This window comes from Oncorhynchus mykiss, chromosome 10 (assembly GCF_013265735.2).
Source record: "Oncorhynchus mykiss isolate Arlee chromosome 10, USDA_OmykA_1.1, whole genome shotgun sequence".
In the NCBI taxonomy this organism is placed as follows: domain Eukaryota; kingdom Metazoa; phylum Chordata; class Actinopteri; order Salmoniformes; family Salmonidae; genus Oncorhynchus; species Oncorhynchus mykiss.
Genome location: NC_048574.1, coordinates 73,654,025 through 73,672,979, shown reverse-complemented (window position 1 = coordinate 73,672,979; position 18,955 = coordinate 73,654,025). Strand labels below are relative to the sequence as shown.

The 18,955-nt window shown below is 42.5% G+C and overlaps 1 protein-coding gene across 1 annotated transcript; it reads left to right on the top strand.

Annotated features, from left to right (window-relative positions):
* Window positions 1-4,723: 4,723 nt before the first annotated feature.
* On the top strand, window positions 4,724-14,474 carry LOC118966651 (C-type lectin domain family 4 member M-like). The gene is made up of 6 exons (XM_036989386.1): window positions 4,724-4,925; window positions 7,854-8,005; window positions 10,358-10,553; window positions 10,655-10,797; window positions 10,919-11,022; window positions 14,074-14,474. Exons 1-6 carry the CDS (start codon window positions 4,724-4,726, stop codon window positions 14,222-14,224), a joined length of 948 nt encoding a protein of 315 aa, XP_036845281.1. The 3' UTR covers window positions 14,225-14,474.
* The last annotated feature ends 4,481 nt before the right edge of the window (window positions 14,475-18,955 follow it).

The following is an 18,955-nucleotide window of genomic DNA, read 5'->3' as shown; positions in this document are numbered from 1 at the left end:
CACTCAACAGTGCATCGTTAGGAAAGCCCAACAATTAGGAAAATAGGAAAATTACCCAAAAACTTTTGTCATTGTGGCAGTTTAGCAGACGGGTGGAACTTAGATGGGTAGACACAGAACATGGTGTGTAAAAGCTGATTTAGCTTGTCTGTTCAGATTAAAATAGCTAACATTGCCACCATTGTTTGTTCCTTCCTTCATGTTTCCACCCATCTAAGTTCCTGTAGATATATGAGAACAGGATGTCACACACTCAGGTCGTACCCAAACGGCTCTTATCTGTATGCCCAGACTTATGACTAAGTCACATAAGACAATCTTGTATCAGCAAAAAATACTAACATAAATTAATGGACAACTGATAACTGAGCCCTGGCCCCTCTCTCCTCCCACCCCTGTCGTAACATTGTCGTGTTCCAGGCTGACTGCAATGAAGTCGCCTTCCAGATCTCACAACTTCTGGATAGGTGTTTAACACATCAGCTAACCACATTATATGATATAGCAATCGGAGGCCCATTAGTTGTTGTGTGCAGCCTGACTGCAATATAGTCGACCTTGAACGAGACCGCTCTCTCCTTCTTGTGGTTGATAGAGTGAGCCGTACTGAGCTCTGCCCTCACAGACACAGGAAACTACTAACCCTGCTACTGCTACTGCTCTCCCTCCCATCTCCCTCTGATAGACACAGTTTAATCTTCTCTCTCTGGTTAGACAGCCTACTTGTTACTCTTTGACTCAAGTTTATTTCAAAGCCATCACTAAGTGTCACTTCTCTTTAAAACTATGTCAAATGATTCACCCCCCAAAAAATGTATTATAGTTTTAACCCCATTTCCTCCCCAGTTGCTAGTTACAATCTTGTCTCAGCGCTGAAAGTCCTCGGTGGAGTTCTGGAGAGGAGAAGGTCATGAACACCTAGCCTCCAACTTCTAAACACAATACTTGCTCTCTGATTCAGAGGGGTTGGGTTAAATGCGGAAGACACATTTCAGTTGAATGCATTCAGTTGTACAACTGACTAGGTATCCCCCTTCCTTTCACTTACCCAGAAGTCAACCTCACCAATGTGTTGGAAGAAACACCATTTGACTGACATTCAAAGTTAGGTTGCAGGCTCCCGTCCCTCCACAAGGAGTCACTAGAGTGCGATGAGCCAAGAATAGCTCCCCTCCTGCCAAACTCTCCCCTAACCCGGACAGTGCTTGGCCAGTTTTGGGTCACCCGATGGGGTTCCTGGTCATGGCCCGTTGTGACGCAGCCTGGGATCAAACCCCGGGCTATAGTGACGCCTCAGCACTGTGATGACTTAGACCGCTGTGCTAATCAGTAATATAATGGTGAATATTAAACAATATTGATGCAGAGGGAGGGAATCAGAAACATAATTTTCATAGCTGCTGAATGTGTGAAGTACAGCAACTGTATAGATAACACTATATGTCTGCTGGATTAGGTGCTTTCAGACCCCTTGACTTTTTCACATTTTGTGACATTACAGCCATATTCATATTACAGCCATATTCTAAAATGGCTTAAATAAAAAAAGATCAATCTACACTCAATACCTCATAATGACTAAGTGAAAACAGGTTTTAGATGATTTTTTCTCCCCCAAAATGAACTGAAATACCTTATTTACATAAGTATTCAGATCCTTTGCTACCAAGACTCTTCCTAGCGCTGGTCGCCTGGCAAAACTGAGCAATCGGGGGAGAAGGGCCTTGGTCAGGGATGTTACCAAGAACCCGATGGTCACTCTGGCAGAGCTCCAGAGCTCCTCTGTGGCGATGAGAGACCGTTCCAGAAGTACAACCATCTCTGCAGCACTCTACCAATCAGGCCTTTATAGTAGAGTGGCCAGACGGAAGACACTCCTCAGTAAAAGACACATGACAGCCCGCTTGGAGTTTGCCAAAAGACACCTAAATGACTATTAGACCATGAGAAACAAGATTCTCTGGTCTGATGAAACCAAGTTTGAACTATTTGTTTGGCCTGAACGCCAAGCGTCACGTCTGGAGGAAACCTTTCACCATCCCTACGGTAAAGCTTGGTGAGGGCAGTATCAAGTTATGGGGATATTTTTCAGCGGCAGGGACTGGGAGAGTAGTCAGGATCAAGGAAAATATGAATGGAGCAAAGTACAGTGAGATTTTTGATGAAAACCTGGTCCAGTGCGCTCAGAACCTCAGACTGGGTCGAAGGTTCACCTTCCAACAGGACAATGACCTTAAGCACACAGCCAAGCCAACGCAGGAGTGGCTTTGGGACAAGTCTCTGAATGTCTTTGAGTGGCCCAGCTAGAGCCCGGACATGAACCCGATCGAACATCTCTGGAGAGACCTGAAAATAGCTGTGTTGCAAAACTCCCCATCCAACCTGACAGGGCTTAAGAGGATCTGCAGAGAAGAATGGGAGCAATTCCTAGAAATACAGGCGTGCCAAGCTTGTAGCGTCAGACCCAAGAAGACTCAGGGCTGTAATCAATGCCAAAGGTGCTTCAAATCAAATCAAAGTTTATTTGTCACGTGCTTCAACAAAGTACTGAGTAAAGGGTCTGATTTAAAAAAAAAAAAAAAATGTCATAAAAAAATGTTTTTGCTTTGTTATCATGAGGTGTTAGGTGTAGATTGAAGAGAGGGAAAACGATTTAACCCACATTAGAATAAGCCTGTAACGTAACAAAATGTGGAAAAAGTTAACATGTCTGAATACATTCCAAATGCACTGTATTTACAGAGTGATGTGTGTTTGCACAGATCAATAGAGATCACATTCTAATGCATGCACACAGGGAGGCAACACCACATGGCTTCACATTCTTCCATACTGATCTACGTGTGAACATGACCAACACCACTGCTGATACTAAATAAAGGTTCCCATAGTAACAGTACAAAAATACCCTTAAACCTCATCATCATCATTCTCCTCTGACCAGGGACTGATTCAGGTCTAGAATACTAATAGCCAATACACCACTTTAATCATTCAATCACCCAGAATAATGGAAAACAGCACTACAGTGAAGATTGAGGCTACCAGTTCAGGGTTTCCCAACCCTCTTCTCAGGGACCATCAGACATTTCACATTTTGGTTTTAGCACTTAACTGGCACACCTGATTCAGTCTACTAACCATCAAACCCTGTAGTGCATCAAATTAATGCAGGTGTGCCTGTCTGGTGAACCCAGTGGAGAGGGTTGGAAAGTACTGCACCTACAGTGTAGTAGAAAACCCTGGTCCTGGAGTGCTGCAGAAAGGGGTTTGTCTAGTCAGAGCTTAGTCTGCCAATCATTCCTTTAGCTTGTGGAGTTAAATACTGCCCTCTTCTGGCTGTTGTGCAGAATGAACCGTGTCTTTTAACTAAAGGCCTCTGGGTACATTAGTGTGTGTTAGGTTTTCAGTGGTCCTAATCTGACACACCTGATTCATTCTACTAACCATCAAACCCTTTACTAATTGATGCAGGTGTGCCTGTCTGGTGAACCCAGAGGAGAGGGTTGGGAAGTACTGCACCTTGTAGGCAACCGTGGTCCTGGATTACCGCAGGAATGTTTTTAATTTAACCGACCTGGAAGAACAGGCTGAAGAGAGAGACCACCTACAGACCAGTTACAACACTGAGGAGAGAAACCAGCATATTACCAATATTATTTCCTCTTTATATCAGTAGTTATTTCCACAGATTCTAGCTTCCTGTACACCAGTACAGGGCGGCAGGGTAGCCTAGTGGTTAGAGCGTTGGACTAGTAACCGGAAGGTTGTGAGTTCAAACCCCCGAGCTGACAAGGTACAAATCTGTCGTTCTGCCCCTGAACAGGCAGTTAACCCACTGTTCCCAGGCCGTCATTGAAAATAAGAATTTTGTTCTTAACTGACTTGCCTGGTTAAATAAAGGTAAAATAAATAAAATAAAATAAAAGTTGTTTGACAAATCAACATTACATTAGTACATTTGACTTTGTCCACACTCTACATGTGGTGCATTTCATCATTTCCATTTTAAATATATTATTCGTACTTTCCACAAATATTAGAAAACCCATAGAGTATATTGACTGGTGAGTCAATCTAAGGATAAAAATATCCCCATCAAAATCTGGCAATTTAAGATGGAGATGTCAGGTTTTTTTTGCATGGGATGCGTCTCAGTCCACCAAATCTGCCGATATCGCCATTACTCTCTCTCTCTCTCTCTCTCTCCACCCCTTCTCCCTCCCTCCTTCCTCCCTCCCTCCTTCCCCCCTCCAGGTGACAGGTTTTACCACTCCCCATTGAGTGCTACCAGGCTTCTCCTCCAATGGGCCAGGGTTAATGGTCTAGAAGCATGGTTTCGATTGCTCCAATAGTTATGTTTCGGTTCTGCAGTTTAACGGATGCTAGGCCTAGAAGTCAGATTTGAAAAATGTGTAAGAAGACACTTTATTCATCACCTTTGTGCACAAAATATCCATTGAATTATTTGGACAATTATCACAGATAAAAAAAACAGGCAGATAAAAAAAAAAAAAAAAAGTAAATTCATCCAATGTCTTCCATGTTTTAAGATGACATAATGACGACATCGCTGCTCACGCTGCTCCCTGTGTGAACTGAGTGCTAGTGTGCATGTGATGTTGGGCTGAGTAAACCGGATGCATCCTGGATATACACCTGATTACCTTGATAACAACGGGTTCTTATTATACCTCTGACTCTCCTCTGACTGCCCGTTAGCATGCAGCTCCTCAAACTGGCAGCGCTCACTGACGGTGTCAATGAGACAGGCATTGTCTGCGTCACCCTATGCCAGGGCAACGGGACCCTCAACATGTCTAGGGCGGTAGGCCCCAGGGCCGAAAAAAATGACCCTGTGGACTGCAGCTCCAACTGCTGTTCAAAGTTAGAACTGGTGGTAGTGGACAGGACTGGCAACGTAGGTGTGTGTCTGGGCTCAGTGAAGAACTCTGTTGGGGTGGATGTGAGCTCTACATCCCAGGGCCCCATTTCCATTCTAATGGCTAAGTCCATAATTATTACCGTATCATCCTATTTTTCAATAGTGCCCAGGTCTCTGTCACCAACACTACAGCTGTACCTGTAGTTAGTACTACATCCACCCGGGTCTCTGTCACTAACACTACAGCTGTACCTGTAGTTAGTACTACATCCACCTAGGTCTCTGTCACCAACACTACAGCTGTACCTGTAGTTAGTACTACATCCACCCAGGTCTCTGTCACCAACACTACAGCTGTACCTGTAGTAAGTACTTCATCCACCCAGGTCTCGGTCACCAACACTACAGCTGTACCTGTAGTTAGTACTACGTCCAACAGAGGGCCGGCCGCCTTTGACTCTGTCCCTGTATCTAAGGGTCTGTGTGATGCTTTCTCAATAGAGTAGAGCTGTAGAGCTGTAGAGCTGTAGAGCTATAGATTTGTATAATAGTTCATGTAGGTAGATGTCAAGTGGAACAGTGGAATCAGTGCAGAGAGAGTTGTGTCATTAGATGTAACTAGTATATATATGTTATGTTTTACTGAAAGACAGGGTGGAAATATGAACGTTTTGTCATAAAACATGTGAGGGGTTTTTGTTCTTCTTTCATTTCCCTTTTTTTAAATATATTTTTTTAACCTTTATTTAACTAGGATCTTTTTAAAAATATTTTTCAGTTAAGAACAAATTATTATTTTCAATGACGGCCTAGGAACAGTGGGTAGACCGACAGATTTGTACCTTGTCAGCTCAGGGGGTTGACCTTACAACCTTCCAGTTCCGAGTCCAACGCTCTAACCACTAGGCTACCCTGCCGTCCCTTAAATCTGAAACTATGGAGATGTTGTCAGAGCTTCTGCTTTTTCATTCTGAGTAATTCTTCACAGTCAGCATAGATAGAACAAAGACCCCTATGGTCATTGGTGGCCGGTCAAACTTCAGGGGAAAATTTCCCTAGGTACAGATCTAGGATCAGGTTCCCCTCCCCTGATTCTAACCTTAGGATCTTTACTGTCAAGTTACAGATAAGCACAATGTAAAATGCTCATATTTGACTGTTGTTTCCCAATATGGGCCCCAAAAGGAGGGAAGTGAAATGGATATTTTCAGTCAGTCAACCAGTTGTCACTCAATCTCCTCGACCAATCAGGTTCATTAAGAGAGAGGGAGGCAGGTCTTCTAGCAGTTAAGATTGTTTGGCCAGAAACCGAAAGGCTGCTGCATCAAAATCCCGAGCCGACTACGTGAAAATCTGTCGCTGTGCCCTTGAGCAAGGCACTTAACCCTAATTGGTCCTGTATGCCGCTCTGGATAAGAGGGTCTGCTAAATGACTAAACTGTAAATGTAGAGGAGAGACATGGTGGTTACTGTAATCATCTCAACCTCACTGGTTAAGACTACTCACCCTCAATATCCACTTGGAGCAGTTTGTAGTCTAAAATCTATTGTCTGGACATTATAATGACCCATGTTTGTAGTTATTGACCTCCTGAACATGTTGATGTATATTTGGGAGTAAACAGAGGGTCCAAATCAGCAGAAAGGTGAAAGGAAGGAGGAGTTCTGGAAACTCCCTGAATTATCTTGGGGCTGTTACATATGATATTTAATATATGTTAACAGCTAGTCTTTGTTCTCCACTTCCCCTCTATGATCTATATCTTCCTGGTATGATAGTGTCCTGTCCATCATCACAAATAGCAAGTCCCATTCCCTGGACAGGAGGACTGTGTTTAGATGTACTCTGGACAAGATAAACATGTAGAGACATGGAATCATTTATACTGTGCCACAGAAAATGGTTTAACAATAACCACTGTAAATCTCTCACACAAGCTTGCAAACTTGTATTTTTGTATTAGCATAGCCACAACTACCCATGTCATTTTGTTGTTACTTCCCTAGAGTTAACACCTACAGCAGTCACACAGACAGACACACTGATGACTCAGAGACAGAGATGTCACTAGAAGCAGAGACTTAACGTATAGAGGCCTTGCAGTTAACGTACCACACCTCCTGGTGGCCATGTTGGATGACCACCACATTAATTCTAGAAGCAGAGACTTAATGTATTGTAGTGGTGTTTATTTGAGAGGGGTAAAGAAAGATTGTTCGGGCGCCAGGCAGGTATTAACCATGCCGAAAGGAAAATAGTAGAATAGAGAGAACCACTACCAGACACACACACACATCAGCAGAAGAGACTGCCTAGTGTAGCCTGTTCACCAGATAGCCAGTGGAGAGAGAATACACACCATATTAAACCCACATCACAGCACAGGGGTAACCCCACCAAGAATACCTCATACAATAATAATAATAATAATAATAATAATAATAATAATAGTAATAATGGCAGAGCAATTTAACAGCAACTTCATACAAGAAAGAACCCAGCCATCAACAGAGGATTTGCAATAATCTGTATTATCTTCCAGTGGAGGAGTGCAGAGGGTATGAATGTGGGGGGTGTTCATAGACACAACAAAGGCCATAAAAATGTTCACAATCTTCTCGGCCACATGTCATTAGTACACCTCACCTCAATACAGTTCAAATAACAATACACAAGTTGCATCGGTCCCAAACGAAAACAACCACGACGTAGAGCGATCACACCGATGATTGAGTTAAATACTTTATAAACTACACGCGCTGAAAACAAACAAAACTTCTGCAGCACGGCACAATCAAACCGTCGCGCCACCCAAGAGCCCCTCCCCAAAGAGCTGAATGAGCTCTCTTTATTTCTTCCTTCCTTACCGCTCCATGCGCCCTTAAAGTGGCAGCGCACGTTAGACCTACATAGAAAGAAAGATCTAGGTATTGTTAAAGATGTCAAAGGTAATCTATACTGAAACAGATATGAACAAGAAGGTCAAGTTTAACAGAGGTGAGATGGAGGAGAGGATTGTGGATATCTACATCAGTGCAGACACCCTGAGAGACGGTGAGACCAGCACCAAGAGAGGTGGTCTCCTTCGTCTAAAAATGGACCAGGAGACCAGCACTCAGGTAAAACACACACTCAACCATATTAGAGGAGAATGGAGTGGAGGAGAGAGGATGTGAGGAGGAATTGAGGAATGATGAATTGAGAAAGATCCCATTGACACTTCTGTAATTCCACTATTTCTTCTCTATGGTGAGTTCATCTCTCATTTTAACCACTAGGTGGAAGCATCACTTAACAATTCAGTACTGTATCCAACTATCAACATGAGAGAGAGAGAGAGAGCTAGAGAGAGAGAGAGAGGTAAATAATGAATACTCATATGTAATTGACTTCTTTATCTTTCTCAACAACAAATCCCTCACTGAATTAAAACAGGAACATTGATAGTGTCTGGATCGGTCTGAATGACAGAGAGACAAAGGGGATTTGGAAATGCGTGGAGGCAATACTTTGTATTACAATGTTTTCTGTGAGACAACAAAATATATTTATCAATGGGGTTACATCAGTCAGTTACGCCTTGATTGGTCTGAATTACTGTTACTGAGGGGACCTGGAAATGGGTGGACGGCACCCCACTGACCAACCCAAGACTCCTGCTCTAATAACACTGATCACCCCAAGGTAAGAGACTACTGCTCTATAATAACACTGACCACCCCAAGGTAAGAGACTACTGCTCTATAATAACACTGACCACCCCAAGGTAAGAGACTACTGCTCTATAATAACACTGACCACCCCAAGGTAAGAGACTACTGCTCTATAATAACACTGACCACCCCAAGGTAAGAGACTACTGCTCTATAATAACACTGACCATGGTCATGATGATGTCTAGTAGTTATCATGTTGATAGTCATGATGAATGGTTAAGTGATGATGTCTAGTAGTTATCATGCTGATGGTCATGATGAATGGTTAAGTGATGATGTCTAGTAGTTATCATGTTGATTGTCATGATGAATGGTTAAGTGATGATGTCTAGTATGAGAGGACACACACACTGCACGACACACGCAGCCACACACACACACTTAAAGTTCCCCTTTTAAACCTCTGATAAAGATGCAGACAAAAGATTTCCCCCACCAGCTCCGAATAAGTCTTCACACTGATGTCACACATACAGATAAAAAATATCCTTATATGGCCATCGGTGGCCGGTCACAGAGTAGACATAACGTGACCTCTGTTTGAAGGCTGGGGTGTCAAAGCCTCAGTAATGATATATGATCTATGTGCAAATTCACTAAGTCCAATCTTTTATCTGCTAAAATACATGATCACTTCAGTTATCTTGAATCATTTAAAACATATTTCCAATAGAAGCTATAGTGGGTCTATAGTGGGTCATGTGGTGGCCAGTGACGTGTCGATTTGACAGTTTCCCATTCACAGTGGATGACTGTTTAAGAAATAGTCATTACCATAAGTCAAACAGACGCAGGACAGTGCAGGGAGAAGACGCAGGACGGTGCAGGGAGAAGACACAGGACAGTGCAGGGAGAAGACACATGACAGTGCAGGGAGAAGACGCAGGACAGTGCAGTGAGAAGATAGGACATTGCAGGGAGAAGACGCAGGACAGTGCAGGGTGAAGACACAGACATACAGTAGATTTGAGGTCAGAAGTAGAAGTTACTGTATTTGACCAAAAGTGTGTTAAGATGTCAGAGGGAGTTTATGGAAACTCAGATGGAGTTGAAGACGATGAGCCTGATGCAATGAAGAACACAGACATTGATTGCCAATTATATGCCAACGTAAGAGCTTTCAAACCCAGACCAAGAGATGGAGTTGTTGCTTCAGGTAAGATTGCACTCATGCTCTCACACACACACGCACATGCACACATGAACATACACACACACACACACACAGATCGGGAGAGAATACTGGGAGAGGCGGCAGGTCGAGACACAAGATGGCCAGTAGAGGGCGGTGCAGGAGCAGATGTGACACACACATAAATTACACACACAATACATTAAAACAGATTACCCTGTTGTACTAGACCTTTTTTTTGTCCCAATCCTGGATGATACAGTAAAACATAATACCAAAGATCTTACTTTAATTATTTGTGATTCAGTACATGCTCAGTGGTGGAAGAGACCCTCTGGAGTTGCTGCAGTGTGTCTGGGGCTGCTGTGTGTTCTCCTACTGGCTGGGATCATAGGCCTGTCTGTCTACTGTAAGTTTAGTATGTTGTCACTGAGACTTAAGTAGCCTACTTAATCATACTTACTCATTAATGGTGTTTTAGTTACATGTTTGATGAACTTTTCCCTTTTACAGATGGAGCCATTGATCATCACAAGTCAACACAGATAGACCAGCTACAGACCAGTTACAACACCCTGACTAAAGAGAGAGACCAGCTACAGACCAGGTACAACACCCTGACTGAAGAGAGAGACCAGCTACAGACCAGTTACAACACCCTGACTGAAGAGAGAAACCAGCTACAGACAAGTAACAACAACCTGACTAAAGAGAGAGACCATCTACAGACCAGTTACAACACCCTGACTAAAGAGAGAGACCAGCTACAGACCAGTTACAACACCCTGACTAAAGAGAGAGACCAGCTTACCAATTGTAGTGAGTTAACATTCATCCCAAGCACATTATTGTATGTCTGTATTCAGTCATTAAGTGTCCAGCGTGATACATTGAAGGAAATGCATGTTTTCATCTTGTAGAACAAACCTGTCCTGAAGGCTGGCAGAAGTTTGAATCCAGTTGGTACTTCCTGTCTACTGAGACTAAAACCTGGAAGGAGAGCAGACAGGACTGTTTGAAGAGAGGAGCAGACCTGGTGATCATAAACAGTGATATGGAACAGGTGAGAGAGAGAGAGTGAGAGTGAGAGAGAGACAGAGACAGAAAGAGAGAGAGAAGAAATGGCATTGCAGGGGTAGATATGATCAAACATATTAATATATACTTATCTCTCTCAACAACAGGAGTTTCTCTTCAAACTCAAGAAGAGAGTCTGGATTGGTCTGACTGACTCTGTTAGTGAGGGGACTTGGAAATGGGTGGACGGCACCCCACTGACCAACCCAAGGTAATATACTACTGCTGTAATAACACTGACCACCCCAAGGTAATATACTACTGCTGTAATAACACTGACCACCCCAAGGTAATATATTACTGCTGTAATAACACTGACCACCCCAAGGTAATATACTACTGTTATAATAACACTGATCACCCCAAGGTAATATACTACTGCTCTAATAACACTGACCACCCCAAGGTAATATACTACTGTTATAATAACACTGACCACCCCAAGGTAATATATTACTGCTGTAATAACACTGACCACCCCAAGGTAATATATTACTGCTGTAATAACACTGATCACCCCAAGGTAATATACTACTGCTCTAATAACACTGACCACCCCAAGGTAATATACTACTGTTATAATAACACTGACCAACCCAAGGTAATACACTACTGTTATAATAACACTGACCACCCCAAGGTAATATACTACTGTTATAATAACACTGACCACCCCAAGGTAATATATTACTGCTCTAATAACACTGACCACCCCAAGGTAATATACTACTGTTATAATAACACTGACCACCCCAAGGTAATATACTACTGCTCTAATAACACTGACCACCCCAAGGTAATATACCACTGTTATAATAACACTGACCACCCCAAGGTAATATATTACTGTTATAATAACACTGACCACCCCAAGGTAATACACTACTGTTATAATAACACTGACCACCCCAAGGTAATATACTACTGTTATAATAACACTGACCACCCCAAGGTAATATACTACTGTTATAATAACACTGACCACCCCAAGGTAATATACTACTGTTATAATAACACTGACCAACACAAGGTAATATACTACTGCTCTAATAACACTGACCACCCCAAGGTAATATACTACTGTTATAATAACACTGACCACCCCAAGGTAATATACTACTGTTATAATAACACTGACCACCCCAAGGTAATATACTACTGTTATAATAACACTGACCACCCCAAGGTAATATACTACTGTTATAATAACACTGACCACCCCAAGGTAATATACTACTGTTATAATAACACTGACCACCCCAAGGTAATATACTACTGCTCTAATAACACTGACCACCCCAAGGTAATATACTACTGTTATAATAACACTGACCACCCCAAGGTAATATACTACTGTTATAATAACACTGACCACCCCAAGGTAATATACTACTGTTATAATAACACTGACCACCCCAAGGTAATATATTACTGTTATAATAACACTGACCACCCCAAGGTAATACACTACTGTTATAATAACACTGACCACCCCAAGGTAATATACTACTGTTATAATAACACTGACCACCCCAAGGTAATATACTACTATTATAATAACACTGACCACCCCAAGGTAATATACTACTGCTCTAATAACACTGACCACCCCAAGGTAATATACTACTGTTATAATAACACTGACCAACCCAAGGTAATATACTACTGCTCTAATAACACTGACCAACCCAAGGTAATACACTACTGCTATAATAACACTGACCACCCCAAGGTAATATATTACTGTTATAATAACACTGACCACCCCAAGGTAATATACTACTGTTATAATAACACTGACCAACCCAAGGTAATATACTACTGTTATAATAACACTGACCACCCCAAGGTAATATACTACTGTTATAATAACACTGACCACCCCAAGGTAATATACTACTGTTATAATAACACTGACCACCCCAAGGTAATATACTACTGCTCTAATAACACTGACCACCCCAAGGTAATATACTACTGTTATAATAACACTGACCAACCCAAGGTAATATACTACTGCTCTAATAACACTGACCAACCCAAGGTAATATACTACTGCTCTAATAACACTGACCAACCCAAGGTAAGAGACTACTGCTCTAATAACACTGACCACCCCAAGGTAATATACTACTGCTCTAATAACACTGACCACCCCAAGGTAAGAGACTACTGCTCTAATAACACTGACCACCCCAAGGTAAGAGACTACTGCTCTAATAACACTGACCACCCCAAGGTAATATACTACTGCTCTAATAACACTGACCACCCCAAGGTAAGAGACTACTGCTCTAATAACACTGACCACCCCAAGGTAAGAGACTACTGCTCTAATAACACTGACCACCCCAAGGTAAGAGACTACTGCTCTATAATAACACTGACCACCCCAAGGTAAGAGACTACTGCTCTATAAAAACACTGACCAACCCAAGGTAAGAGACTACTGCTCTAATAACACTGACCACAGTGTAAGGAGTAGGACTGATTCTCTGTGTTGTTCATACTCTAGGTTCTTCATACTCAACTGATAGACCAACACTGACCACGAAGTAAGAGATGATAACTACTATGACAATAAGGCTCCAATGTTCAGTTCATTCAACCTCTATCCCTACAGGTTATTGTCATTGATGGTGGTATTCAACAAAGCTGAATTAAGCTGAATAATGTCAGTATATTATTTAGGATTGTGATGTTCTGTGATATCTGACTATTTTTAACCCTGTAGGTACTTGTATTAACCATGAAATCTGACTGTTTTTAACCCTGTAGGTACTGGTATTAACCATGATATCTGACTGTTTTTAACCCTGTAGGTACTGGTATTAACCATGATATCTGACTGTTTTTAACCCTGTAGGTACTGGTATTAACCATGATATCTGACTGTTTTTAACCCTGTAGGTACTGGTATTAACCATGATATCTGACTGTTTTTAACCCTGTAGGTACTGGTATTAACCATGATATCTGACTGTTTTTAACCCTGTAGGTACTGGTATTAACCATGAAATCTGACTGTTTTTAACCCTGTAGGTACTGGTATTAACCATGATATCTGACTGTTTTTAACCCTGTAGGTACTAGTATTAACCATGATATCTGATTGTGTTTAACCCTGTAGGTACTGGTATTAACCATGATATCTGACTGTTTTTAACCCTGTTGGTACTGGTATTAAACATGATATCTGATGGTATTTAACCATTTAGGTACTGGTATTAAACATGGTTTCTGATGGTTTTTAACCCTGTAGGTACTGGAATGACCATCAGCCTGATAGTGGAGATCCTAGTGGGGAGGAGGACTGTGTTGAGATACATAAAGATTGGATCTTTCCACTTAAGGCATGGAATGACATGCCATGTGACTGGAAACTCAACTGGATTTGTGAGAAAGTGGTTTAACATCATCCTGACAACATACTGTAGCCTGCAGTGCACACAACTTCCTCCTTCATTCTCTCTCTCTCTCACACACACACAGATAGAGCCTCTGTCTTGATCTCGCTCACACACTCTGCCTCAATCCCAAACACACCCTTACACAGATTTTCACACACACGCAAGCACACATGCATACACGTACACACACACACATGCAAATGCACCTATTATTGTATTTGTTTGTAGTATCTTATTAATAAAAGTCCTACTTATTTCCTGATTGTACCTTCCTGTGTACTATTCATTTTGTTTCACACGTCATCAGATATAATTTGAAATTAGTACAGTTGACTTTGTGCAAAAACATAAATTCCAATTCAAATAATTCTAAAGAATATATTCTAATTGTGGCCTGGTGATAACACTCTCAACAGTACCAAACCACCATTACATACACAGTATAGGAAGGAGGTGACTGTATCACCAATCAATGAGTGTAGTAGAGATATCAAAGGATCTCAAATTATGTTACTAAGTCATCTTTGACCGTCAGTCTTTGTTGTCAAGTCACATACAATATCAAATGCTCATATTTGACTGATGTTCCCTTATAAGGGATCCCAAAAGAGTGAAGTGGATGTTTTCAGTTGTTCAAACAGATGTCACTCAACATCTCATCCTCACTGGTTAAGCCTTCCCACCCTCAATATCCACTTGGAACAGTTTGTAGTGTCAAATCTATTGTCTGGACATTATAATGACCCATGTTTGTAGTCCTGGACCTCCTGAACATGTTGATGTATATTTGGTAGTAAACAGAGGGTCCAAATCAGCAGAAAGGAAGGGGGAGTTCTGGAAACTCCCTGAATTATCTTGGGGCTGTTACATATGATATTTAATATATGTTACCAGCTAGTCTTTGTTCTCCACTTCCCCTCTGTGATCTATATCTTCCTGGTATGATAGTGTCCTGTCCATCATCACAAATAGCAAGTCCCATTCCCTGGACAGGAGGACTGTGTTGAGATATACTCTTGACAAGCTGACCATGTAGAGACATGGAATGATGTATATTGTGCTGCAGAAAATAGTTTTACAATAACCACTGTAACAATCTCTCACATGCACAAATGCACACAAGTATGTAACTGGATGTATTTTTGTATTGGCATACCCGTGTCATGTTGATGATAATACTCTAGAGTTAACATCTACATCTGGTGTGTTTACGGACATATTCAATCAATCCGTATCCCAGTCTGCTGTCCCCACATGCCTCAAGTGGGCCACCATTGTTAATGTTCCCAAGAAAGCTAAGGTAACTGTGCTAAACGACTACCGCCCCGTAGCACTCACTTCCGTCATCATGAAGTGCTTTGAGAGACTAGTCAAGGACCATATCACCTTCACCCTACCTGACACCCTAGACCCACTCCAATTTGCTTACCGCCCCAATAGGTCCACAGACGACGCAATCGCAACCACACTGCCGTAACCCATCTGGACAAGAGGAATACCTATGTGAGAATGCTCTTCATCGATTACAGCTCAGCATTTAACACCATAGTACCCTCCAAACTTGTCATCAAGCTCGAGACCCTGGGTCTCGACCCTGCCCTGTGCAACTGGGTACGGGACTTCCTGACGGGCAGCCCCCAGGTGGTGAGGGTAGGTAACAACATCTCCACCCTGCAGATCCGCAACACTGGGACCCCACAAGGGTGCGTTCTAAGCCCTCTCCTGTACTCCCTGTTCACCCACGACTGTTTAGCCATGCACGCCTCCAACTCAATCATCAAGTTTGCGGACGACACTACAGTGGTAGGCTTGATTACCAATATCGACGAGAGGGCCTACAGGAAGGAGGTGAGGGCCCTCGGAGTGTGGACTCAGGAAAATAACCTCACACTCAATGTCAACAAAACAAAGGAGATGATCGTGGACTTCAGGAAAACGCAGAGGGAGCATCCCCCTATCCACATCGAAGGGACAGTAGTGGAGAGGGTAGTAAGTTAAGTTCCTCGACATACACATCATGGACTAACTGAATTGGTCCACCCACACATAAAGCGTTGTGAAGAAGAAGCAGCAGCGCCTCTTCAACCTCAAGAAGCTGAAGAAATTTGGCTCGTCACCAAAAGCACTCACAAACGTCGACAGATGCACAATCGAGAGCATCCTGTCGGGCTGTATCACCACCTGGTACGGCAACTGCTCCGCCCACAACCCTAAGGCTCTCCAGAGGGTAGTGAGGTCTGCACAACGCATCACCAGGGGCAAACTACCTGCCCTCCAGGACACCTACACCACCCGATGTCAGAGGAAGGCCATAAAGATCATCAAGGACAACAACCACCCGAGCCACGGCCTGTTCACCTCACTATCATTCAGAAGACGAGGTCAGTACAGGTGCATCAAAGCAGGGACCGAGAGACCGAAAAACAGCTTTTATCTCAAGGCCATTAGACCTAACATTGAGTGGCTGCTGCCAACATACTGACTAAACTCCAGCCACTTTAATAATGGAAATTGATGTAAAAAATGTATCACTAGCCACTTTAAATAATGCCACTTAATATAATGTTTACATAACCTACAATACTCACGTCATATGTATATACTGTACTCGATACCATCTACTGCATCTTGCCAATGCCGTTCTGTACCATCACTCATTCATATATCTTTATGTACATATTCTATATCCCTTTACACTTGTGTGTATAAGGTAGTTGTTGTGGAATTGTTAGGTTAGATTACTCGTTGGTTATTACTGCATTGTCGGAACTAGAAGCACAAGCATTTCGCTACACTCGCATTAACATCTGCTAACCATGTGTATGTCACAAATACAATTTGATTTGATACATCAGTCACACAGACAGAGACACACTGATGACTCAGAGACAGAGATATCACTAGAATCAGAGACTTAACGTATAGAGGTCTTGCAGTTGATGTACGACACCTCCTGGTGGCCATGTTGGAAGACCACCACATTAATTCTAGAAGCAGAGACTTAATGTATAGTAGACCTACATAGAAAGAAAGACCCAGGCCTTGCTCAATATGCCAAAGGTGTCACAAGGTGCCCTTTTGTGTGTATATCACAGCCATTCTCTCTCACTCTCACTCCCATCACAGGTTTTATGATGGTCATAAATACCTTGTAGAAACTTTGGGTTTGGCAAGTGTGAGGGGAAAGAAACCTATGTGAGACAAGGATCTTCCCCTGCCAAAACGCCTACATCCACAAAATTGAAGAATTAAACAATAATTCTATTTTTGAGAATGTAGAAACGGTCGGTGGGAAATCAAATTTCAATCAAATGTATTTATAAAGCCCTTTTTCATCAGCCGATGTCAAAGTGTTATATAGAAACCCAGCCTAAAACTCCAATAGCAAGCAATGCAGATGTAGAAGCACGCAATCCTGTCAAATTTGTTAATCGTTTGTGATGTAACTCCCAAATCCAGTCAGCTGATGTTCTGAAAGAGCTGCAAAATCTGGACCCCTACAAATCAGCTGGGATAGACAATCTGGACCATCTCTTTCTAAAACTATCCGCCGCCATTGTTGCAACCCCTATTACCAGCCTGTTCAACCTCTCTTTCGTATCGTCCGAGATCCCTAAAGATTGGAAAGCTGCCGTGGTCATCACCCTCTTCAAAGGGGGTGACACCATAGAAGCAAACTGTTACAGACCTATATCGATCCTGCCCATCTAAAGTCTTCGAAAGCCAAGTTAATAAACAGATCAATGACCATTTCGAATCTCACCGTACCTTCTCCGCTGTGCAATCCTGTTTCCGAGCCGGTCACGGGTGCACCTCAGCTACGCTCAATGGGGCAGCCTAGTGGTTAGAGCGTTGAGCTAATAACCGAAAGGTTAAGTTCAAATCCCTGAGCTGACAAGATAAAGATCTGTCGCTCAGCCCCTGAACAAGGCAGTTAACCCACTGTTCCTAGGCCGTCATTAAAAATAAGAATTTGTTCTTAATAACTGACTTGCATAGTTCAATAAAGATACAAATAAAAAATGTACTAAATGATATCATAACTGCCATCGATAAAAGACAATACTGTGCAGCTGTCTTCATCGACCTGGCCAAGGCTTTCGACTCTGTCAATCCCTGTATTCTTATCTGCAGACTCAATAGCCTTGGTTTTTCTAATGACTACCTCGCCTGGTTCACCAACTACTTTGCAGAAAGAGTTCAGTGTGTCAAATCGGAGGGCATGTTGTCCGGACCTCTGGCAGTCCCTATGGAGGTACAACAGGGTTCAATTCTCGGGCCGCCTCTTTTCTCTGTATATATCAATGTTGCTGCTCTTGCTCTACGCAGACAACACTATTCTGCATACTTCTGACCCTTCCTTGGACACTGTGCTAACTAACCTCCAAATGAGCTTCAATGCCATTCAACACTCCTTCCGTGGCCTCCAACTTCTCTTAAACACTAGTAAAACCAAATGCATGCTTTTCAACCGTTCGCTGCCCGCACCCGCCCGCCCGAATAGCATCACCACCATGGACGGTTCCGACCTGGAATATGTGGACAACTATAAATACCTAGGTGTCTGGTTAGACTGTAAACTCTCCTTCCAGACTCATCTACAATCCAAAATCAAATCTAGAAATCGGCTTTCTATTTCGCAACAAAGCCTCCTTCACTAACGCCTCCAAACTTACCCTAGTAAAACTAACTATCCTACCGATCCTCGACTTTGGCGATGTCATCGACAAAATA